The sequence below is a fragment of the Homalodisca vitripennis genome, chromosome 4 (assembly GCF_021130785.1).
Source record: "Homalodisca vitripennis isolate AUS2020 chromosome 4, UT_GWSS_2.1, whole genome shotgun sequence".
Classification (NCBI taxonomy): Eukaryota; Metazoa; Arthropoda; class Insecta; order Hemiptera; family Cicadellidae; genus Homalodisca; species Homalodisca vitripennis.
In genome coordinates this window covers 163,587,389-163,613,997 of record NC_060210.1, presented here as the reverse complement: position 1 = coordinate 163,613,997, position 26,609 = coordinate 163,587,389, and the positions used below count along the sequence as shown (strand labels likewise).

The 26,609-nt window shown below is 36.3% G+C and overlaps 1 protein-coding gene across 1 annotated transcript in view; it reads left to right on the top strand.

The window, feature by feature from the left end:
- Positions 1-26,609, top strand: part of LOC124360504 — a 166,729-nt gene that overhangs the window by 43,787 nt on the left and 96,333 nt on the right. The window contains exons 8-9 of the mRNA XM_046814195.1: positions 564-733; positions 25,804-25,858. Coding sequence (XP_046670151.1) covers positions 564-733; positions 25,804-25,858 — 225 coding nt within the window. The remainder of the gene's footprint in view (positions 1-563; positions 734-25,803; positions 25,859-26,609) is intronic.

Here is a 26,609-nt window from a genome sequence, read left to right as displayed (position 1 = left end):
TCGGTCAGCGAGTGACGTCACGGATCGATGCTCCCTCCGCTCGTCTCCGCTCTACTCCTTGATAAGCTGCTTTGTCTAGCTGCTGGGAACACTTCATAACCTCTTCCATTCCACGAGCCTTGCTTAACCCGGCCGTTATTTATTATTTTTTGAGGGGGAGGGTCGGGTCAATACCCACCCCACTTTCCGATCTCGCGCCAGGACACTCCCGCGCTCAGGTTCTACAGTTTATACAAATTCCACTGTAACGGCTCTTGACCTCAAAGAGTTCACGTTACCAAAACAAAGAAGAACATATTTGGAATGAGTGACGATTCACCAGTAATTCTCGCTCGACACCGCTAAAACCCTTGTATCGTCTTTACATACTAAGAAATAGATACACATTTTCTAAACTTATATGATATTACGGGAAAATCTTACGAGCAATTCTGCTCAACACACATTTTACCGAGCTTATTGTCGCGTATATTTTTAACACTTGAAATAAAATTTAGTTGTAGATTTGCCTGCAAAAGAAGGAGATCCAGTTGAGTTAAAATTAGGATAATGACTTGTGGCAGGTGAGCCTCGTGGCACCCGGGACTGGGTCGGAGCGTAACTTCCACCGGACGTGTGTCCGCAAGTATTCCAACAACCCGAGATTCGACCACAAGTTCGTGTTACAGCTGGGAGCAGACGACTGGGACCGTAGAGTGCTCATCTCCGCCTGGCATCGGGACCGTAACAAGAGGTAGGTGGAGTACACATTAGCGGCATGCTCACTTTATTCCGTACACAATCCTAGTAATTATGTCCATTTCTTTATTGTTCAGTAATTGCAGATGAAATTAAGCACACCAGACGTTTAAACTTCTTTGTTTGGCTGAGCGTTGCAGATGTTGGTCAAGAAGTGTTTATGTGTGTCTGCCTTGTGCCCACACTGTAATAGTAGAACATGTACTACGTAAATCTAATTTAGCGTGAAAACTACTCTTTGACGAAAGAAGATGCTAACTGACGTGACCAGAGGAGTCTTAGAAACCTCTGTAGTGTAATAGATAATGCAACGTGTTTTACATATTGTTGGTGCACCGAATCTTCTGAGTGTAAATCGCATCAGATAAGTCGGATTCCATCATAACGAGTTTCCCCTGTTTATTGATGGCGGACATGGCGACAGTAGCCTATAACATCCGTTATCCCCTCCATGCCTTCTACTCTACTCACAGCGCCACTTTTCGCCTTCCTTGCATCATAGCTTATCTTAACTTATTTAACCTAGAATTATATTTTTTGCCCGAAAATAGACAGTGTCCAGCAGAGGTGTCAAGTCAGCCGCTCACGCTTATCCTTAATCTAATTTACCTAATTATTTCAAATATATCTTCTTGTGGATGAATATTAGATTGCAAATAAATTGACATTCTCTGCAGCGTTTTAGATCAAATGATAGTTTTGTGAATTGTATTACAAATTATGCTTGCATATTTACAATGTGTACACTAATACTTGCTATAATAACAATTTTTAATAGTTGTTAATCGTTTGATAAATTTAATTTATATCTTGTTCCGAAGCTGGCTGGCCACTGATGACGATATACAATGTAGCAATGTTTCCATACAACTACACTTTTCTATCCACTTTATTATAAATAGGACACTTGTACTGTGGTGTCTTTCATAAAGCTAGTTCTTTCATGTGGTCTGAATAGGGCGAGCTCAATTAGCAAAGCTGCTATCTTTAAGTAAAGAACAGGAAGCATATTGTTTGTTGGGATACATTGTTTACATGAAATTAAAAATTGTATGAGATAAATCATCGTCTACTGCTGTAGAACTATGAATTAATTTTTCATGTATTCTATTTCTATTACTTTAGGGTTGTGAAAATGTCGCTGAATTGTACAGAGAATTAAATTCTATTTTTAAAGTTAATTACATAACGAAGGACTAAAAGTCATGTACAACTGATCAGAAAGTGAGAAATATTTCTTAAAAATGTCATATTAACAAAATTAACTCATTGGGCGTATCGTTTAGGCATGATGCTATATTTTGTACAGTAATGAATAAATACCAAGAAATAAAATTTCATGTGTTTTGAAAGAAGGAGCTCTGTATGGATATGCAGGTACGTGTCCAGCTTTAAAGATATCACTTTTGTATTCAATTTTTCTACTAATGTAAGAGCAATTTTCCTTAAAACAGTAATTGATTGTGTTAGCTAACACGTTGTTAGCTAGCGTTTGTGTAACAGCCTTTTATGATGGAGGTCAAAATGGAGGGGTAACGACAGCACTAACAATACCAAATAGTGTATTTTCACAGGTCAAATATGAATGTAACATTTAAAAATCTAATCTAACCTACTTGGAAACAATAATTATATCAACGGTACCTAACAAGACAAAAATGGACTGAAAATTAAGACCTCTATTTTTAGTCTATTAATCTAAAGCCTTAGAAAGAACAGTAAACTTGACAGTATGAAAAATTAGTTGGGTGTAAAATTAGAATTGTCACTTGCCAATAACGATAAAGCACCATAACCACAAAGCACCATAACCACGTAATTGATGACCATCACCACATAATCGACCGTGCATGGCCCTACATTGATAGTATCTGAAATCAAGCAGATTTTAAGATATTAATAAAAGAGTATGAACGTGCATTAATGTTAAAGGTGACATACATAAGAACAACGCGGCGAGTTGTGACAATATACCCTGTGATGAATTGTGAAATGTATTGCCTGTTCCTTCAAGTTCTGTCCTGTCCTGTTCAAGCATGTTGCCCGCCATGACCGGACTCAGACTGCCTTCATTGATCAGCTGTCGCCGTTCTGACGACAGACACTCACTCGCCCATTATGTTTGCATGAAGCCTGATTTCCTTCTGTGTTGTGTCATCGATTGTTACTCACTCCCTATGTTTGCTACTGGCCCGCTTCTTGGTCTTTAATATCGTATGTTTCTCCATCAATAATTTTTGGAAGTCGTATATACGGCTAGTTACTTATTTTTATTAAAATTGAATTTGAATCAAAGTCAAAACCTGTATTTCTTCCTTAAAACGTGTGTTCTAGAGGTTATCCCGAGTAAATTAATCCACAGCGATCTACTAAGAATATATAATGCACCATAATATATACTATAATATATTAAAGCTTTTTTATCTACGATACGAATTCCTTTTAGATGAGGCATGGTTACAGTGGCTGCCAAAGTTGATGATAGATCATCTAAAGAATATGTAAAGTAAACGCTTTCAGTTTGGGATCACTGTAATGGACCGGGTAAAGTTTATTTTGTCATTTTACCTTATTTTTTATTGTAAAAGGGACGGTTTGTCTTTTTTCTCCTTCAACTAGAGCTTCAGCTTCTCCTGTGTAGTCTAATTTTCCATTTCCGTCCTCTGCCTCGCTGTCAGTGCCCCATTCAGCGTCACATTGTAAATTCCGATGTCCCCTTTCCCATAACTTTTTTGGTGTCCCGTTTTTCCTTCACCATAAAAACACTGGTATTTTGCTGTTATCGGTTCTCCCCTCGCCGTAGCGTTGCTGCTGCTCCTTACAGCTCGAGACGTGTAGCTGTGCCCGCAACTTTGGACAGTGAGGTGTCGGCGAGGAATGGTGCATTGGAGAACCGCGTGTGTTTCTGCAAAAATAGACTAAGGCACTGCCTCCGCTTCCGCTCTCAGAGACAGATCTTTTACGCATGGCTGTACAACTTTGATCGGTTTTGGTCGCGCGCACAGCTACATGCCTCCTACTGTATTCCGTTTCTTCTTTGATGCCTGCTCTCTCTACAGTCTACACCATCATGTTATTAAGCACTTGTGTACCCTTCACCACCACGTTGTTGGTGCCCCTTGAACCATTAGTCTCCGGTCACACGAGCGAGGTCGCGGCGATATGTGCAGGCTGAATCGCTTCAGCCGAATTGCTAAACGGTGTCATTCAAGATGGACGTAACTAAACGTAAGAGACGTGTTGTGCTTATTAATTTGTACGTTTTGGTGTAATTTTAGGTCCATGGAAAACACCATCAGTTGATGTCATTACACACGACTCGAAAATTGAAAAAGTTTTTCTTTGAAATTGCTCAACCGTTTAAAAGTTTAGGTGGGTGTAAAACATATTTATATTTAGGCGTGTTTGCAGGATGAATCCTTTTAATAGTCTACTTTATAGCGTATGACAGAGACAAAAATAACAATTACTTGGATCAATGTTACAATTGCAGCCTGATGCTTCAACCGCGATTGTCCAACAGATCAGAAAACAAGGCGATGAGGCATTGTGTTGAACGCGTAGTCAGATAGAGAGATCTTTTGAGAATAAATGCTCTTCGTTTGTCGAAAACTAATGAGGACTATATAAGTATACTTATTGGGATAAAGTTTGAAAGTAAAGCACGTATATTGTCCCTAGAATCATTACAAAGAACTATTACATGACATTGACTTATTGTTAGTCCATCAACCAACATTAATAAACAAACATACTAAAATAATAAACACGTTACACACTTGCAGGGAATATTTATGTAGGATGCGAAGCGTGATCGTTGTATCGTAGTTACAAAATGTCAGCTGTAAAGGTCCGTAACTTCACCGTCAGCACCCGGAATGGTTCGTAACTGTACTTGTTAAGGGTTAATAACACTTTACTCTTTGTAGTAGCTACTGTAACGACTGCAGCAGTTATCAGCTTATCTCAGCCATTTTCTCGCGTTATCTCAATAAAAATGATTTTAGTGTTCATCGCATTCTTTATCGTGCATTGTTTCATCTCAGTCAAAGGAAATTGAGTGGTAAGGAGAAAATGGACTGTAGACAAACTGGACAATTTGTTATATTCCATTGGCTAACCAAGAGGCGAATTTAGTGTTGTCACCAATGTTGATTGTAGTTTTATTAAATGGAGGAAAACTGAAAAGAAGACGCATCGTTGAAGCGACATTAAACCAATCGAGAAACTAAGGCCTACTTTATAAGTGCTTGTATGAGATTTCTAATGGGATTACTCTATACATCCCTTTGAAACTGCAATGCACGATCGCTTCTTCGTAATGAAGACACTTTCTTAGTTATATTGCGCTGGGTGTTTGCGTGTCTTATTTAATATCGATATTTAGCCCATGTGTATGTATGCATGTGATTGACACACTCCCTGAGTCAGAGCTCACGGTCCGGGAGGCTGGGCCGCGATCGATGTGAGATACTCGCGCCCGCGCCCAGCCAGTCGGCCCCGGACCTCGTCGCGCCGCGGTCTCGTCCCATGTGCCGCCCGATATTCGTTCTGTGTTTTCGTGAGTACTTCTATTAAACCTGCGATTTTGCTCATTCCAGGCTTTTTGCTGCTTCCATTTCTGGCATTATATCGCTTACAGAAAGGCTTGGTTTCCACAAGTTTGCATAACTCAGTTCATGGCTTGTTCTAGCTGTCTTGCTGCTTTTGACTGCATTATTCATGAGATAATTTATTCCGTTTTAGACGATTGTTGAGCTTTTCCTCAAATTGTTTCACTCTATTATGTCACTCAATTTTACTGCGATCAAGGATGTATAAGTGTACATTAATTGGTTTTTTCTTAGTTATCGATTCTTTCATAATCCACATTAATATTTAAATAAGCTCTTTTTGAATTAAAACCACAATCTGCGATTTTCCCCAAGATAATACACGTTACACGAAATAAATTTCCTGCTACATACACAAATAACAATACAAATGTTATAATTAAAATAAATCAATTAAAAACACAACACTAAATACCCATATTATATCACAGAAAGAATGGCTGCAATATAAAAATGATAGTGACTCTGCAAGCGAATAAAAATAGTAATTATGCCATTAATACTATATCCGAGTTTGATTTCCAGAGTCAGTCTGTACGAAGTGCATTAGTTCAACGATAAAAAGCACTTTATGTTTCTCAAAATTGTATTGCATTGCTCAGATCACACTAAAATACGCTATTTAAATAGAAAAATACGCTAAATACATTATTTAAATATAAAAGTGTCCTTAACTACAACTAATATAAACTAATGATACTAATATACATAGGAATAAAAATTATAAACTTATAGGCTTTTTAAAAATAGTATTGTCCCTTCTAAATTAGCAACTTGACAAGAAGGATTGTTGCAAACATTTTCTCACTAGTGAATCAGAAAAATGAACTATTCTGCTACCGTTGATAATAGAGGAAGAAAAGTAAAAAATTACCTCTAGCACTATTTAGTTAGAATAGACTGTAGTTCTGTCTGTCTATACATTGATATTGTATAGCCACCTCGGAAAAAGCTTTTAGTTTTTTCCAAAACTTCCGAAGAAAATACTTTTGACAATTTTCTGTTTAATTTATTCACACGTTTCCCACTCCATCTGGACGATTTCTAACGATTCTCCCAATCTAGGACGATTTCTAACGATTCTCCCAGTCTAGGACGATTTCTAACGATTCTCGCAGTCTAGTTCCGTAGCAGTATAGGACGAACCGGGTGGCCGAGGGCTAATCCCCGGTTCATGGCTGCCTCCTCCTGCAGTGTGAAAAACGATAATATATTAATATTGTAGCATGTTCAGCAAATACTTCTCCTACATACACTAGAAACACTGCAGAAACCCACTCCTTTATTATAAAGGACTCCATTCTGAAAGATCAAATTTTAATTGGGTCAGTTTATTTTTTAAGTTTATGCTCAAGTCCTTTTAAGATACCTTCTTGTAAAACAGGAAAAAAGTTGTTGCATAACCCTAAAACATTTATATGTACTAAAGTAGTAATTTTGGGCATTTTTGTACCCACGTTGAAAGAAAAATTAATTTGGACATGATTTTACAGAATGTGTTGTATTTTATTTGAGAGAACAAGACGTTTGAAATGAAATATAAACAAAAGGAAGTGAAATTGGTTTTTGAAGTACGATGTTTAAAAATAACAGGTTATCAATGAAGTATAAAATTAATAAATTAATAAAATACGTTTATCTATAAACAATCTTTTAATTCTCTTCAGTTATGAAATTTGTACACATTAAAATGCATATTCTTATATATCGAGTAATTGTTATGTGAACCTGATTTAAATATGGTCTAAATCTAATTTTACTATCAGCAGAGAACCTGAGATATGACCTTTTATAATGACTATTAAACAGACTGTGCGTTGGATATATAAATGTACTGAGTGTGGAGTTTACAAATTATTCAAACTGGATAGGATATAGCCATACTCAATATACAACCCTGCAATATACAACTCTCCTGGCATCCAGGATCAAGCAATGTATTGGTTATTTTTTAAATTAATTTATTCCATATTCCATTTTTTGGTTTTGGGGTTTAAAAGTTTTAAATTTGAATAAATCTAAAAAGAAAATTAGTTAATTAGTTTTAATTTTGTAAATAGTTTGGTAATTTTAATGCATTAAACCTTGCTTTTGCGTGCCAAAATTATAACATTTTGCTTTAGTCTTATAAACATCAGTCTTTTTCCTCAAAAAATAAATATGGCGTTTGTGATCTTTTAAAATGACAAGAGGGATAAAAAACGGTAAATGAAAAGCCACAAAAACCCCGTTGCTCTAAATAAAAGCAGGCATATAAGACTAAATCAATAAGTCTGACACACATTAAAAAATTGATTTTGTTCCATAAACAATAATGTTTATAACAGCCCCTTACTCTTAAAGAATAACGTCACTTATTTGCAATTTTCTGATATAAAAACCCTATTTATATTAATTCTTTGGTACTATCGTAAGTATGTTAAATAGTGTTGTATTGTTTAATACTCAAATTTCACAAAGTAGTTTCTGATTAATTTTTGTTATGTATTCATACCTGCAAAGGACAATGTTATTTTTTACATGTTAATACATACATTCTTTGTATTATAAAAGTCTTAAATAATATAAATAATACGAATTATTTTCTCAGCAATTTACATTTTCGTTATGATGATTTCCGAGGTACTGTAATTTGAACCAGTGGAACTCATGATCTTCACGATGTTTTTTCTAAGTATAAGTAGTTTTTTTTGTTTAATATTGTATAAATTTTAACATTTTTTATCAACATTCTATCAGCTTCTTTTTATTGGAATATATTACTTAATTTAAAAACTAACACTCCAATAATCATTGAATTTTATGTATGTGGGTCTGATGATGTTACTTTCTGTTGCTTCTCAGAAAAAATTCAATTATTATTGGAGTGTTTCTTTTTACATTAAGTAATTGATTATCTATTATACAGTACTTTTAGACATAGCTTTTAAAACTATTTCGAGAATTGCTTTTATGAATGGCATTTTTTCACAAAAAACGTTATGAAATGAAATTTAACAAACATGATTTTTAGTCAAAATGGTTTAAAAAGTAAGTAAATGTTAGATAATTTCCTTTCAATTTCCATTACCGTAGTCTTTATAAGTATTGCTGATTTTTCTTGTTCCAAAAAACTCACGTTTTCATATTTGTTGTAGATATGTTTAAGTTTAGTGATATTAGACACAATGATTAAATATTGCGGTATATTCATTTATTAATTTTGCCAAATAAGACCAAGTAAAATCACTTTTAGGAACAAAATAATCTTACGAAGTTGCCAGGCTTAGACACCAATAAATTAAAATAAGAACCAAATAACATGAAAACTCTAATTCACGTTTGTCATGTAAATCATTCGTGTGAATAAAATCTTTTGTTTAGTGTGATGGAGACGAGATTTATAGAATATTCAATGTCATACGGAGTTTATTGCAAGTCACAGAACGGTCTTCATCGCGAACCTGTCTAATTTTATCATATATAGGCTATTCTGTGATTTTATTTATTGTAAGATATTAATGTTTTTCTTATGATGTAATGTACATAATTTTTTTATCACTCCAGTCTTTTATTTTAACTATAAATTAATTAATTATACACGCATTTTTCAAACATAAATCATTTATTTTCAGAAAATTTTTAGGCAGTAAAATTTAAAATTGTATTTTTCATATCCATCATAAAGTGTTTACAAAGTATTAAAATAATTATAATATGTTATGTTATATTGCTCATAACTCATGCCATCGTAAGGTTAAGGAACGAGGGTGGCGCACCGTAACGTACGTAGTGTAGTGTACGAGTATATGAACAGCTGATAGTATTCTAGAGGGAATCCGCCGCCACTGCACCGCCTACCGTTCTACTCTCGCTTAAAAAAGTATACATAAGGGAATCTACCCGAGTTTCAACATTAACCACGAACTAACTAGTATAACAATGGGACTTTTAGCTTGTTGTTTCTGCGTTTAGACTTTTAAAGCAAACAATTTAATACTATAACTTATACATTTTATTTCTATAACAAAGAAAAATATACCTGTAGGCCTATCTGGCGCCTTTCACACAAACTGTAACTCCTGAAAATTCGTTACCTGGAAATATACGAGTCGATTAATACCACACTTTTTATATAAGATAGTTGTAATTTTTATAGTAAGAATTATTTTTGTGCATGTCGTAACAGAGTTTACTATCCGAATAAAAGTTTTTATAAAATTATAATCTTTTATTCTTACCGAACGGTTAAAAATTCTACATTTTCACGTTATCGAGCTCTTAAAGTATTTATCTTGGACGTGTAACTATGTAAACTACTATTCAAAACTTTAATTTTTAACACAGGTTTCATTGAGCAGATTTTGTTTATTTGCTGCGGCCGGCGCTTGCTCGTTGTAACGCGCAACCACCAGACTGCCGACGGCGGTGTTGCAAAGATCGTGCGCAAAATACTTCGTACTGTAAACACTGCTTGTGCCCAGGATTACAAGAAGAAGCCGTAATAGTTGTTTTAATATTTATGATCAATTCTCATGAAGCACTTTGGATCTCCAATAGCCGCTTAAAAACATTGCTTGTTAATACTTTGCGTTGTGACAGACATAAAAAACAGTCTGTTTTGATTAAGTAATTAACGATTTTGCCCATGGATAAACTAGAAGAAAACCACTTCTTAAACAAAACTAAAGGTCTTTTTTTTAAATTCAAAGGGAAACTTTTAAAAACGAACAAATGATTTTTAACAGAAATAAATAACAGTGAAATATGAAATAAATCTCATTATAATTTATAGAAATCCTTGAAGTAAAAATATGTATCATTAATGCTTGCTTCTCCCTTATGTGTGAACTGTAAATTAGTTTATGTGTTACAGTGCGTCACCAGCAGGTGAATAATGGGAAAGGATAGGTTCGAATTGGGGGGGGGGGGGGGGGTTGAACGACTGATGGCACAGGGGCGCACAATTACTAAATACGGGCATGGATATTTAGCATGGATTGTAATTAATAAATATTTACAATTTCTGTGATGAATGTTTTTACTCTACATTTACTACAAATTAAATACTTTACTGTAAATTTAGATTTATGAGGAAATGTTACACCATGTTTGTATTTGAATGCCAATGTCTTGTATAGAAGGATGCTATGACAAGCATGTTGTCACATTTCTAGATGATTAAATCTTTTTTATGCTTCGCCACATTTTATTTCCTTCTAGATCAACTTACTGTCTCTATTCAGTTTTTACCACATACTACCACTACTCATAACACAATTGTTATATTTTACTGTTTAAACATTTTACGACGCATTTAAAAACAAGTAACTACTATGAGGTATGTAACTAAGAATATTATATAGAGACAAATATTAAAAGAGCTACTTTATTTTGTTTATGAGTAGAATAAAAACAACTGCGGTTCGTCATAAGGTTGAGGGGACGGTGTGAAGAATATCTTCTTATACTTTATGTATATTATGGGTGAGAGATACATTTTTCTTTTTATTTCGTATTATTTCAAAATATAATTGATTAACATCTCATTCAAAATACTATTGTATTAATCCTCACGTTTTACTCTAAAATATATACTCACGTTCTTGGTTTTTTAGTTTTCTAAAGCAAACCAAGAACTGAACATTTAGTAAAAGTTGCGGTAGCAATACATAGAATGTGACATTATTACCAATAATTAACTGTATTATGTAGATGTTTCCACAATATATACGTAAATAACTTAAAGGTTCATAAAGATTCTGTTGTCATTAATGCCTGGATAGATGTCTCGAATTCCAGATAAATAAAGTCAGTAGAAAGAGATAGAGACAAAGGATCCAATCCTAGCATTCTCAGAGCCACTATAAGATATGTGAAGTCAGTAGAGAGAGATAGAGACAGAGGGACCAATCCTAGAATTCTTTGAGCCAGTATAATATATGTGGGCAGTAGAGAGAGATAGAGACAGAGGGTCCAATCCTAGCATTCTCAGAGCCAGTATAAGATATGTGGTCAGTACAGAGAGATAGAGACAGAGGATTCATTCCTAGCATTCTCAGAGCCAGTATAAGATATTTGGTCAGGAGAGAAAGATAGAGACAGATGGTCCAATCCTAGCATTCTCAGAGCCTCTATAAGATATGTGAAGTCAGTAGAGAGAGATAGAGACAGAGGGACCAATTTCCTAGAATTCTTTGAGCCAGTATAATATATGTGAGCAGTAGAGAGAGATAGAGACAGTGGGTCCAATCCTAGCATTCTCAGAGCCAGTATAAGATATGTGGTCAGTACAGAGAGATAGAGACAGAGGATTCATTCCTAGCATTCTCAGAGCCAGTATAAGATATTTGGTCAGGAGAGAAAGATAGAGACAGATGGTCCAATCCTAGCATTCTCAGAGCCACTATAAGATATGTGAAGTCAGTAGAGAGAGATAGAGACAGAGGGACCAATCCTAGAATTCTTTGAGCCAGTATAATATATGTGAGCAGTAGAGAGAGATAGAGACAGTGGGTCCAATCCTAGCATTCTCAGAGCCAGTATAATATATGTGGTCAGTACAGAGAGATAGAGACAGTGGGTCCAATCCTAGCATTCTCAGAGCCAGTATAAGATATTTGGTCAGGAGAGAAAGATAGAGACAGAGGGTCCAATCCTAGCATTCATAGAACCAGTATAAGATATGTGAAGTCAGTAGAGAGAGAGAGAGACAGAGACAGAGGGTCCAATCCTAGCATTCATAGAATTGGTAAAAGAGGCATACGTAATAGACGTTTGTGTCTGTAGTGGACGTACTAGATACGTTCGTTATTAAGATACACGTTTAAAAATAACATTTTCAATACATTATGAACACACATATTCCAGTGTAGGCTGTATGGCACCTGCTGAATAGTTCTCTAATCACGGTTGGTCTGAGTGAAGTACAGCGGTACCGATGGTGACGTTGTGGTGTTTCCCGCGCCCCCACTGCACCTACATCAGCTGCTGAGTGAGGGGGACATGCAATGTACTCAAGTTCCACTCAAGTGTGTGGCATGTGACGCCGCTGCCTAGCAACCACGTCCCTGCCATTCATCGACCCACACACTCCATTACTATATAGGATCTGGACTATGACCCCGTCAATAACTTAACTTACCACTGACATGTACGTCAAAGCTTTCCTGCTTTCTTTGATTAAAATTGTATATTACGTCAGAGACTCACTTCTCATTCTTGTGATAAACAAACGTAAAAGAGAACAGGATTCAGCAAGTTAGCCATCATCATGTGTTATATCGACAGATACACTACATTTCGAGCGCTGGTATTTGATCTCTTCTCCAGATTTCAAATCCCAAAACATAACGTTAAGCATAGGCTACAAAAAGTAAATAACTATACCATGATGATGAACATAGGAAAGTTAAACTTGGCAACGTACATTTTTGCGACTGTCAACTTGTGCCTGAAATCCAACATCAACTCAACAGAAGTACAGATAAAAAAATCACACAACATAGATGTACCGTTATACGGTCGTGTTACAATTCGCTTATCAGTACTCAAAACGTGGTGTTTCTTTTGTTGTAACACATATTTAGATGGCAAATAAACTTTATCATATTACACCTGTCTTCGGAATTTATGATGCGTTTCTTAAGGATCCCCTATTTATTTGTTTCCTTGTTAAGGTCTCTAATTCTATAATCTAAGCACATTGTTTTGAATTTTATAAGCACACATTTAACTAGACACCACAATTGTCATAAAGATAAATAATTTGTTAAATATTAACGTATTAATAACATAATTGCATGTTTCCTTTTTGTATCTCAATACCAACTTGTTGTATCTTCGGGACCTCCAATATCATAACACCACGGGTTGTATCAAGTCTCTAATCATTTTGCCTTGATAGGAACAATTCAATATGTACCCTTTTAAAATTCAAAGTCTTCAATTTATGTGGCCTAGAAATGCTTTTATTAAAATTATAATATATATATAAACTATATATATATATATATATATATATATATATATATATATATATATATATATATTTCGGAAACTTAGTTGTAAATACATTTAAACGATTTTAATGACTTGGAATGCTCATGGTTTCACAATATATTTCCAGTCACATCTAAGACAGGATGTTTGTTTCTCATTGCTGCATTTTTGTACTGTAAATAGTTTTTCAGAGTATGATTGAGAGAATTGAAATGTACAAGTGACCTGGACCTGTATGTACAGTACTCCTATAACAATATACATAGCGATTCATGAAACTTCTCTAAATGGAAATAGGATTGTTCAGTTAGATGAGGTGCAAGGCCGTGGGGGGGGGGGGGGGGGGGGGTTCGCTGTTGACAAGAGCCCCCGAGGTAATCCTAGATAATCTTCTGAATAATTACAAACTCCCTGATCATCACACTTGGTTCAGTTTGTTGCGAAAGTGGCAATCACCGAGTTATATGCTTTTATACAATTTATGAGGAATAACAGTTATGAAATGTTATTATTTGAACATAAGAAGTATACGTCAAGTCTTTATTTTCCTTCTCTGAAGAGACAATTCAACTGTTGAGCTAGGACATTTGGTATTGAATGTCTTACTCAAACTGAATGACATCGTTTTGAAAGCTAGAGATTGCTTTCTTCTACATGCAGCATCAGTAAAGAAGGCTGTGCATAAAACGAAGAAATCTAGAGATCACACCGATAAATTGTGCAAAATATCTAACATATGTTAGAAATTAAGTAGAATACAGTTCTCGTAAACGGTCTAACGCGGTGTGGCGTTTGCAACTAAAAATTGTACAAAATTTGAGTTACTTGTTCGCGCGTAAAATCTAATAGACCAGCCAGCTACGGTCAGTGTGAAATGCTGCACACTAGTCAGACAGAGGGAGAGAGTAAATGAGACGTGTTAGAGAGACAGAGAGATAAGGAGGGGTGTGAGGTGTAAAGTGTGTCATTAGCACAGTGTCAGCGGTGTAAGTGCAGGACTGTACAATTTGAGGACATCAAGTGACCGAATGGTTTAATAAATCCTTCAATTTAAATACATTGGTAACAGGATATATTGCGAGGGTATTTATTGGTTTAATACATATACAAAAATCTTTTAAAAACCGTACTAGTGTACTATGTAAGTTTTTTTTGAATACCAATCAATTTAAGACTTTGAGATCAGGGAAATTTCAACACTAACACGTGTCAGTTATTCGTGCACTCTTATGTTTACTTATCTTTTTATTTTAGCTTTGTTTTTACTTAATATGTGCACTTTATTCTGTTGATACATTTTATAACATGAGCATTTTTTGGGCCGCCATTCGTATTGTTGGTAAATACTACAAATTCTTCCCTTTGAAAACATTTTCTGGAGATTCGGGAAACATTATTAACAAATCTAAATAAAAATTTAATTTTTTTTCCACTAATCTGTCTTCGTGTTTTCTATTATTTCTTTTCGTTTGCACTTGAGTAAAACATATCCCACTTACTTTATTTTCTAGTTTAGCACAAGCCTTGCCACGCAGGGAATGCAACATTGTGCATGCGAGGTATGTCTGTAACTCGTTTCTTGAAAAATGTAAATTTGATTCCTAATTATTTTGATAGCATACTGCGAATTAAGACAAATATGTTGAACTCATGTGTCAGTGATCGTACAAATTGGGGGATGAATATATTTTCGTTTTATTTTTTGTCAATTTGTGAGAGTGGAATTTTTGGGGAATTTTATAGCAATTGAGGTCGAATGAGTAAAGGGCAGTGTTTTTCCGGACATATAATTTAGTGGGGGGTGGCACCACATAAGGGCCAATAAGTCTAGTTATGTTACGTGGAAATATGTTAGATTTTTATATAAACATGACATAAAATAAAATATAAAATATATAAAATGGGGATATATATAAAATATATATAATGGGGATATAAAATAATTTGACTCACCCCGCCGTTGATGCTCCTCTATAATTTAAGTGGTTTACGCTGTGAGGGTGGCCAAGTATGATCCTGTAATCGAGGTGGAAAAAATGAAGTTATAAGGCCAAAAACAATCTTCCCATCGTGCAAGATCATCGCAGAATCTCGAGGTTCAGATCGTGCACGACAGTGTATCTTAGAACCTCGGCGCGAGGAAAGCTCCCATCGTGCATGACAATATATTATTTTCCAATCTGGCCGTCTCTAAGCTCTTATCTCGCATAATCATTCATCGTAGAAGCCTCCTTGTAGTTACCATCGTGCATGATAAGTTATTGTATATTTGCTCGATTCAAATTTATAATAGCGCACGATTATTTAACGTAAATTGTGGTCTTCTCAATCAATCAATAAAATGCCTTTATTCATTATCCCCTGATACATCACTTCCAGAATTACTATCTTTCTCTGAGCGCGGATTCCTTAATACGTCTTTCTGTGTAATATTCGTTTATCATAATAATCATTATTAGCATATTTATAAAAGCGATATGTATTAAAAGAGGAACAAAATGAATGTCAGAGCTGGGGCAAGTTTTATAAGAGAAATCATAAATTTTAAAATGTTACTTACAGGCTCCATTGCTGTTTAATCATTCATGACATTAACCGCACCGTAATATTTCCCATGTTTGCCCCTCTCATTGTCAAGGTTTAGTGACGGGATAAAGGTTTTCACTAATAAAGCCTGCCGTCGGTATCAGATTCTCGGGCACCATTAGAGAGAGTACTGCTAATGTAAGGATTGGGTGGCCGGTGACGAAACCTCTGTCGCCACTCTGCCCTGATTACAGACTGTTCCACTGTTTAATCACAGAGAACTTTGCTCTGTCTTTCTTGTTCGTTTAAATTAATTTCCAAACAAGTGACTGGAGTGATTACGCGTAAAATCAAAGGTGAACGTTTTCTTGTTCAAAGTTGCAGGCAGTGACGAATAAAATAACAACAGGAGCAGAAACGTTTTCAGTCGTATTGTGTAACAAAATGGTATAATTCAAACACTCTTATCGTATTTAAACTCTTTTTACCTGAAAACCATTTCAACACGAGGTTAAACATATTGAAACAGGTTAACAAACAAAAATAAACGACATCAAAGCTTTGAACTCGCCGAAATCAATAGTAACAATCGTGAAGCTGTGTATTTTGTCGCCGTGTCAGACGCCCTTGACTGTTTCATGAGACCCGTTTTCTGTTTTTGCAGCTCTAACTCAGTTGACGTTTAGTGCTTTATCCACTTACCTCGGAGTTTCGTGTCAACCTGGACAGGCAATTCCTCTGTTGTTTCTTGGCCTGTAAATGCTCTACGCGTTTAATCTAGTGTTATACGATGTTTTGTCTGGAGAAGATATTTTAATTTTCACAAATAATTAAACTATTTATTTAGTTTTAAAACCAACCAAATAACTTTTATATTATCTATACAGATTCTTGTAACATTATTGCTATAGATAAAAATAAACGCAATCAATAAAGAATTTCAAACAGAGCATTAAAAAATGTTATACTCAGATCGCGTATATAAATTATAACAACGAGCCTCCATTGTAACGCTTTAACGTTGTGACTCGTGCATACGAATCCTGAACATTTATCGTTGCATTATTGCCCGAAGCAATTTTGTTAAACTCTCATTAGTTCACATTTAGATTCATGACCGGTTGGTGTCCAGTGCCAAGATTCATGACTGGTTGGTGTCCAGTGCCAAGATTCATGACTGGTTGGTGTCCAGTGCCAAGATTCATGACTGGTTGGTGTCCAGTGCCAAGATTCATGACTGGTTGGTGTCCAGTGCCAAGATTCATGACTGGTTGGTGTCCAGTGCCAAGATTCATGACTGGTTGGTGTCCAGTGCCAAGATTCATGACTGGTTGGTGTCCAGTGCCAAGATTCATGACTGGTTGGTGTCCAGTGCCAAGAGATGGTGGTCGCTTGTTACAAGTACAATGTTCTGACTTGGAATGTTCACATTGATTCAGTTTGCACCAAATTAGCCTCAGTCATTTATGTATTGATTGAGATGTATAGCCAATTTCTGCCCAACTTAGGTATTGATGCGGCGTATTTCCTAACGCTCCCACATCTTACCTACGGAGTGGTTCTGTGGGGAGTTTGTGCAAACAATCAATTTTGGAGAGTTTTAAGTAAGGAAAGAAAGTTGATTATTCTCGTAACCAGTAGTAGGTTACGAGAGTAGCAGGCTAGCGAGTAGCAAGGTGGCAAAGTAAGAGGATGCCGAGTCTGTGATGCAGCTGCTAATAGGAAACATCGCAAATAAGACTTAGATGTACAATGCAGTGGTAATAAGTACTGATAAAATATTATACCTTAAACTTTGTAACACCTTGAGGCTAACACTTTAATATATATAAAATTAATTAAGTAATCAAATACAATATTTACGCTAACATTCTTTTTCTTCATTACTTTAGAACTACACCAGGAAAGAAATCACAATCCGAAAGTGAGTTTGAAATGACTGATATGAACTAAACTTATGGTTTTGAGACTGTACCGAGTAACGCGAGTGAAGTGCAATGTCCTTGGTATCACAAGCCGCGGCAGGGCTAAGCTCATCGCGCCAATCAGTGTTCGAGGAGCCGCAGTGCTGTCACTGTCATCATCACAGAGATTTGGACCCGAGTGATCCTACACTTGCCTGACACGCCGATCTCGGGTAAGCCACAGTCACATAACATGCACTCTCATCCAGCCGCTGTATTGTCATTGTCATCATCACAGAGATTCGGAAACGAGTGATCTACACTTGCCTGACACGCCGACCTCGGGTAAGCCACAGTCACACAACGTGCACTCTCATCCAGCCGCTGTATTGTCATTGTCATCATCAGAGAGATTCGGACCCGAGTGATCCTACACTTGCCTGACACGCCGACCTCGGGTAGGCCACAGTCACACAACGTGCACTCCCATCCAGCCGCTGTATTGTCATTGTCATCATCACAGATTCGGACCCGAGCGATCCTACACTTGCCTGACACGCCGACCTCGGGTAAGCCACAGTCACACAACATGCACTCCCATCCAGCCGCTGTATTGTAACTGTTATCATCACAGAGATTCGGACCCGAGTGATCCTACACTTGCCTGACACGTCGATCTCGGGTAAGCCACAGTCACATAACATGCACTCCCATCCAGCCGCTGTATTGTAACTGTTATCATCACAGAGATTCGGACCCGAGTGATCCTACACTTGCCTGACACGTCGATCTCGGGTAAGCCACAGTCACATAACATGCACTCTCATCCAGCCGCTGTATTGTCATTGTCATCATCACAGAGATTCGGAAACGAGTGATCTACACTTGCCTGACACGCCGACCTCGGGTAAGCCACAGTCACACAACGTGCACTCTCATCCAGCCGCTGTATTGTCATTGTCATCATCAGAGAGATTCGGACCCGAGTGATCCTACACTTGCCTGACACGCCGACCTCGGGTAGGCCACAGTCACACAACGTGCACTCCCATCCAGCCGCTGTATTGTCATTGTCATCATCACAGATTCGGACCCGAGCGATCCTACACTTGCCTGACACGTCGACCTCGGGTAAGCCACAGTCACACAACATGCACTCCCATCCAGCCGCTGTATTGTAACTGTTATCATCACAGAGATTCGGACCCGAGTGATCCTACACTTGCCTGACACGTCGATCTCGGGTAAGCCACAGTCACATAACATGCACTCCCATCCAGCCGCTGTATTGTCACTGTTATCATCACAGAGATTCGGACCCGAGTGATCCTACACTTGTCTGAAACGTCGATCTCGGGTAAGCCACAGTCACATAACATGCACTCCCATCCAGCCGCTGTATTGTCACTGTTATCATCACAGAGATTCGGACCCGAGTGATCCTACACTCGTCTGAAACGCTGATCTCGGGTAAGCCGCAGTCACAAAAAGGTCCTCTTTCATCCAGCCGCTGCAATGTCACTGTTAATCATCACAGAGATTTGCAACTGAGTGATCCTACACTCGCATGAAACGCTGATCTCTGGTAAGCCCACAATCATACAACGTGCACTCTCATCCAGCCGCTGTATTGTCATCATCACCGAGTCTCGGGCCCGGGTTATCCTACACTTGCCTGACACGTCTATTTCCGGTAAGTCACAATCACAAAACATGCACTTTTATCCAGATGGAGTGTTGGTACTGTCATCATTACAGATATTCGCTGCCCAGTGATGCTACACCCAAGTGACACGCTGATCCTGATCACGGGTAAATCACAATCAGATAACTTGTGCTCACATCCTGAGGGGTTTTCTTAACAATCATATCCTGAATTGCTTACAATTGAAACTGTATTTTCTGTAAATAATACAAAATTTTGAAAATACGCCATAAATACTAAAACATATGTGTTCTTTGCGAAATACACATCACACAATATATACTTATTGTAATTCTTAACTTTGCCACATTTGTAGTAAAAACCCTTTGCCCAAAATAACACTGCAATAACACAAATTCGTAAGTAGAATTACGTTTACAATTCTTTTTACACCTTTTATTCCATGAACAAGGAGCACGCGATCGGTGTCTGCATGCGCTGTTGTCTCGCATTTGTCGTGCACGCACTGGGGTGTGCCATTTTATGTTCATTTCACTTTTGTTTGTTTCTGCAAATCTTTTAACAGAAAACATTTAAAAGCACACAGTTATATGTTTTGGATCACATCTAAGATGTAGCATTAATTCTGTTTTGCGTTACTCAAATACTTACAAACTCCTAGCTCACCAAATCTTGAGTAAGCTCCACCACAGTTGGAAGAGGAAGCAAGTTTCACACTGCTTTAAAAATGTTAAATAATTTGTTTATTTTTAATCGTATTTTGGTGCACGTTCGGAATAAGTGTGTGAATAAGGTTTTTAGAAATATGTTCGATTATAGAATTGCGTTCGTACGTTGTAACTGCTATATTTTAATGCCTATTGAGTTTCAATATGACAATTTGATATTGATCGTAATCAAATGAGTTAAAGTTAAAGTCAAGGTTCAACAGGTCTTGATCGACGAAGTAAGTGAACAACTGTTACAAAACAAGGACTCTGCTGTAAGTGACTCAGAGCTCAGTAAATGAACGGTTTCTAATGCCAAGGACAACTATCGGTGCGTAAGGATTTGGCCAACAGTAGGTAGTGTAATAATCACGTAAACCCAGCGGAAAATTGTCTGAGTACGCTATGAATCCAATTAGTTGAGATTGCGGTGGCTAGCCTGAGCGGAGAGTGGATGTAGTTGCTCGACTGTTTAATTATATTAAGTACCAGTTTAGCCCTAAGTGTGCGGGAAACTTGCTTCTCACTGGCTCTAATGTGATGTCTAAAACTCCATTCAAATCGTCTCTTTAGAACTAGAACTATATTAGTCACTGATGTGGCATTTTCTTGTGATACACATTCAGTAATTATTAAGTTTGTATACGTACAGTTCTTGTAAGGATACGACATTGATCAAAGTAAACAAGGGACTGTCTGGTTTAGTGTGTTGTATGCGTGATCGGTTCGCATGTGGCGGCTTGAGTAAACTGCAACAGTCGGACAGTTTATGCAGAACAGCTGATAGCCTTTAGCTGCACGGCACGACCTGACATGTACACTGCCGGTGCGATGTGACATGCCGCGTGCCGCGCCCTATGTAAACTCAAGTAGCTAGTTGCTAGTCAACTGAATAAGAATGCGCGAGACCTTAAGGAAAGCAGCGATTAAAAATATTATTCCACTTATCGTATTTAATATGTTATCTATAGAGTATTGCATAGTAAAAAAGTAATTTAAATTTTATATGAACATTTTTGACATAGCTACCAACTAAACGGGAATAAATATTTTTCTCAAAACCATACAAAATCCTGAGATTGCAGAAAATTCAGTTAAAATCTATACGTAGTCTATTCCATTTGTTTGAATTTTTACATTTTATTTAATGTAAATTCCTCCATTTTGGGTTTTCTTAGTGCAGACAGTTTTCTTTGTAATTTTAATCATACATGACTATTTTGATATTATTAGCAGACAGCTTGACAATAAGATTATAATCTTAAAATTAGCCTAAAGGCGTTTTGGATTTCATTTTCATAGACACTTCTTTTCATCAAGGACAAGACAGATAGTGTCATGCAACATTAAAATAATTTTAGCTCCATTTAAATACTTATTTTAATCGGCGAGCAGCTTTTTACCGATGTCTTGAAAAACACTCGAGTAATATAAATTTTTGTCGAAAACTATATTTTGATTAGGAATTATCTTTTTCTTGTACTAATCGATCGTCCAGCCAGCTGACAGATCTGAAACCATCAGATGGATTGTGGACGTGTTGTGGCTGATCTGTCGATCAATCGCATCAAAGGATCGAAAGAAGGTTTATTCGATTTGTCGCCTGATCGAGACCTATCGATCTGTCAAACAAATAAATCTCGGCGTATACAGCTCAGCGGAGGCGAAAGATTGGTGTCGTTAATATTGGGCGAGCAGAGTTTGCTCAGAATAAATATTTAAATATCGTTATTTATTATTATTTTTTCTTCTTAATACAAAGATCAAATAAAATCAAATATGTTGATTACCATGTTAATTACAGTATTACTTAAAATTTTTTATTATTTTTCTTTATACGCTACAGCCAATTTTGAAATAAAAAGCAAACATTATGATTTTAGATTTATTGGAATGAAATGGATCATCTAAATAATATACTAGTTAGAGTTATATAGTAGCTCAAATATGTGAGATCTACAAATTGTCGCATTTAAAAATTTCTTCTTGTTATTTAAACGTACTAGTAACCTAATCCGATATTTATATAAATCTAAATATATTACCGGCTTCTAAAAAGTAAAAGTAACAACTAATTAACTTGAAACATGTATTGCAGAAATATCCTGAACTAATGAATGAAGGGAGTTAATCTATTTTCTGAGGTCGAAGCTGAATACAAATGCTGGGATGGTAGCTTGTAGCTCACCATTGTTTAAAGTGAATAATCAACTCACAAACAAATACTTCCAAGCACTTTCCGACAGCACAGAAACTGTAGTTTTCTCACATTTAGCAGACATGGGTTTCACCTACAAAATCGGAACAACTTTGGAAGAAAAACAATTTCCAGACAACAATTAGGTAAATTGTTGTTCGGTAAATACTTTTAATGCATCAGCATTTAACCTGACCAAACTCAACATTTAAATTAAGAGGCACTATGTTCCAGATATTGAACTGTCTTCCAAATCGTTGAGACAACAATGAGAAAGTACGAACTAGGAAATCGAGTTATTTCTCAGAATTGCACTAAAGATAAACGTTTTCAACAGAAAATAGAGAGAATGTTCTATAACAACATCCAAACATGAATTCGAACTCTACTTTACTATCAAGAAGTCAAAGTCTTAAATCATCAAGAGAGAATGCGAGTTTAATATTCTCCTAAACCAAATCAGCCCGAAGGACTGAACGGCATTTTAAAGCTTTACATTTCAATAAAACAACCTCGGCTTTATCACTGAATTACGGAATATGGAATTCTTCCTCAGATACTGGGAATGTTTCCCCCTCAATCAGCACAAATATGTATCCAGAAATTCCGGAAATCTGATAAATCCATGGTGGAGTTGTAGGAGAATTGTTTGTCATTTCACCTGTATATGTAAACACGATGTTGAGCAGAATAATATTGTAAAGTGCGGTTTGTTGTCGGACATATTTGACGAAGATACCTCTCCCCAGCTGGCGCCGCTCTACCCCGTCTCTCCCTTCTATAACAGCTTCCCGCACCCCGCACCATGCTCTGTCTATCAAATAAATCTGCTTCCCTAGACCACCAGAATTGCCCCTACAGCTTTTATTATAAGCATTTGGCAGCGTTTCTTTGCACTCAAACGATGCCCTGTTCACTTCCTCAGATAGCTTGTCCCAAAATATGAGTTAAGTTGTAGTTAAGCATACGTAATATCCTGCTTTGTGTATATTATTGTCCAGTTCAGTTAATCGAACCTGTTTATTTTCTTATGTAAAGTCTGCCTGTAATATCTCTGATCATTACAGTATACTCGTATCTGTAATGTCTGATATAAAATTTATTGGCACCTTCGTGAAAATGTACGGAATATAATTTATATTATCACACTAGTAACAATATTAGATCTCTGCTCATGAAGTTTTAAAAATGAGGATTTTTGTTGAGTAATACAAGTAACAAATAGCAATCTGAAAAGCGCTCATGATTTAGACTCGGGTAACAGAGGAACAATTGTTTACCTTAAACACTCAGTAATCTGTTGTCATAACATAGTCTGTAGCTGTTGATGTTCCAAGTACCGTAGGTCCTCTGTAGTGCGAACTATTCTCACTGACTTTTCAGTTCACTTTAGCGAATGATTGTCTACAGTTTACTTATTACACTCGGTATTTCGCTATCGCCTGGAGCTTTTATAACTATGCATAAATTTCAGTTAGGACAAACATCCTAAAAGCCAAGGAAATTTTCATAAATTGTTTGAATAAAGAGTGTCATGTATCAGAATCGTAACGTAAAAAATATCAGAAAACGAAAAGAATCTTGTATGTGTACTAATCACACTATAATGAGACCTCTTGTAAAACTGTACGACAATAAAAATTACTATAGGATGGAAAGTGGTGAATAAGAATTCTTACAGGTTTCTATGTTTTGTGGACATTGAATACGGATGTACGGTGTAGCAGAGAAAATCGTAAAAAACCTGGAGTTCCACATTTTCTAGATTTTTGCTTTTGTCTTTAAAACTTGTGAATTACAAAATTTATGAATTTTTCAGAAATTACCTGAAGCTTCACAGTTAAAATATGATCAGTTTGACACTAAACGTGTGACAAACTTATGGTGTTGAACATTTGAATGTTACGAACGAGAGGAATTGGAATCAGTGTATGACTTAAATAATTAACCATGATAAGTAATAAACAATTATTACAACATTTCAGTCAAAATCATTTAATTATTGTTCGTAAACAATTGAACTAATTTAAAAATCAGAATTTAAGGTAATGACCCCAATGAGTCTTTGATCCCATTCAGAGCGAGTGAGACCTTTATTTACGTAATAATTGAAATTCTCTTTCTATTCGCTTCCCCTCTTAGTTTGTTTTACATTTGGTGCAATTCAGATGATGACACAAATATGATTGCGCATTAATGGTATTGAATTTTACTCGGTTGTTGCAAATTTGTATTGTTTTTTAAAAGTTTATTGCAAGATGTACAAGCTGATGTATAATCCGCGTAAAATAATCCTAACGTGTGTTGTGGAGAGGGGGGGGGGAACTGATGGCAGAGTTGGTGCTATCGGTACCGGTATCGCTATCGATATCAGTGGGTATCGTTTATGGCATCTCATAGTCGACGTCATCCTTATATTTATCATCTACTCTCTCTTCGTTGATGTTAAGCCAATCCATAATTCAAACTATTTTATTAAATCCTCACAGTTCTGTAATCTTGCTGAGGTGACAGTGATTATGACGCGATTAATTAATTAGGTACCGTATATTGTAATGCACTTATTGAGTACAGAGACATTGTGTGTAGCGATTAATCAGTTTATCGTTAGTTGTTCAGCTGTTTGAAATATTAACACGTTAAATGTTGAGAAAGGTGAGACTAAGGGACGCTTCTGTGGCATGGTTTGGATATATTTTTGGATTAATTACTCAAAGGTGATTTGCCACTAAATTTAGTTATTCTGTAATAACAAATGTAAATAACATTCAACCATGTTCAATATAATTATAAATAATAACAGAATAATTAACAAACCTAACCTTTTAGTTATGAATCTTGTTCCTATAGCTCAGTGTGAGCGATCTAGAGGTAATCATGGCAATGTTTGGCTTGTTAGCAACGCCTTATCAGTGCTACGCATGCGCACGCAACACATCCTCAGACGTTACCTTGGTGCCGAAATGGGACGATTGTTGAAGTTTGTAAATACTGGCTTATATTTATTTGCAATCAAACTAAAATCACTCGAGAAAGAATGTTTGACGAGGATAACTGGTTTACCATCGTTGGTGTTACAAAATTAGATCGGACCCTATAGATCCAGTAGACGGACTCCAAGCCTCGAAACAGTGTTCTACTTTTGTAACACTACCAATGGAAAATGTCCGCAACTCTATTATTATCCTTTCACTTCATCCCCTGTCAATAATAAACTTTAAACAAATAATGTTGACACGTTTTGACAGTACAAATAAATAGTATTTAATGGAACAACAAATGCGTAAATATGCCAGTATAAACTGGGATTGTGTGACCGGGTCTGGGTCGATGGAAGCCAGCCACGTGATGAGGAAGCCTCACCACATCACCGCGATGCTGACATCACTTGTCATGTCACTGTCCAGTATCCAGTAACTGTAATCTTGTTCTGTGTGCCGGCTATGTGCTCACCCTCCCGTGTCTGTTGCAGGAGAAGCGAGTTCCTGGGATGCATGTCCTTCGCAGTCAAACATGTTTCCAAAAAGGTGAGTTCACATCGTAGATGTTTTGTTTGCAGTGTGACACAGCGTTGAATGACATGTATGTTTTCATATGTTATTTCATGGTAACTTTATACGAAAAAAATAATACTGCTCTATTAGATTACCCTTTACTGTAGCTTCATAACTTAATTTTTCTTGTAGTAGTATGTGTGCATGTGGTTAGGTTTGCAACACATAATTATTTCAGATTATAAATTAGGCTACATATAAATTATAATGTTATTATTGTATGTTGCTGTGTTGATAATGCATACTGTAATTAGTGGCTTAGACTTCTATTCAAATATTGTTTCATTAATAATACCAAAGTTAATTATTTCCATTTTAACATTATTCTATGATGTGATTGATATTTTTCAAATACATGTGGCTCAATCATGTTCAGTATTGAAGTATAAGTAAGCCTTTTGTAAATATAATTCTTTATTTATTTTTATAATGCCTAAAAAGAAATGTTTACGAAAAAACAACAATAATATCTATAACAATAGCCAAGTTTTCTCGCATTGTTCATCTAGAATTAAATGCCTATTCTGAAGAATTATTCTTATATACGGCAACTAATTAATAAAAAATACAAAGAATAAAAACTCAATAAATTTGATTAATGAATTGTAATATTACACTTTGTCAGCAAATCCGAAAAGTGCCAGGAAAGCCAGTGTATTCCCTCATCAATTCACTTGAACCTTTTGTAACAGACCTTATGTGCCCATGTACTCCCAAGCTCCTC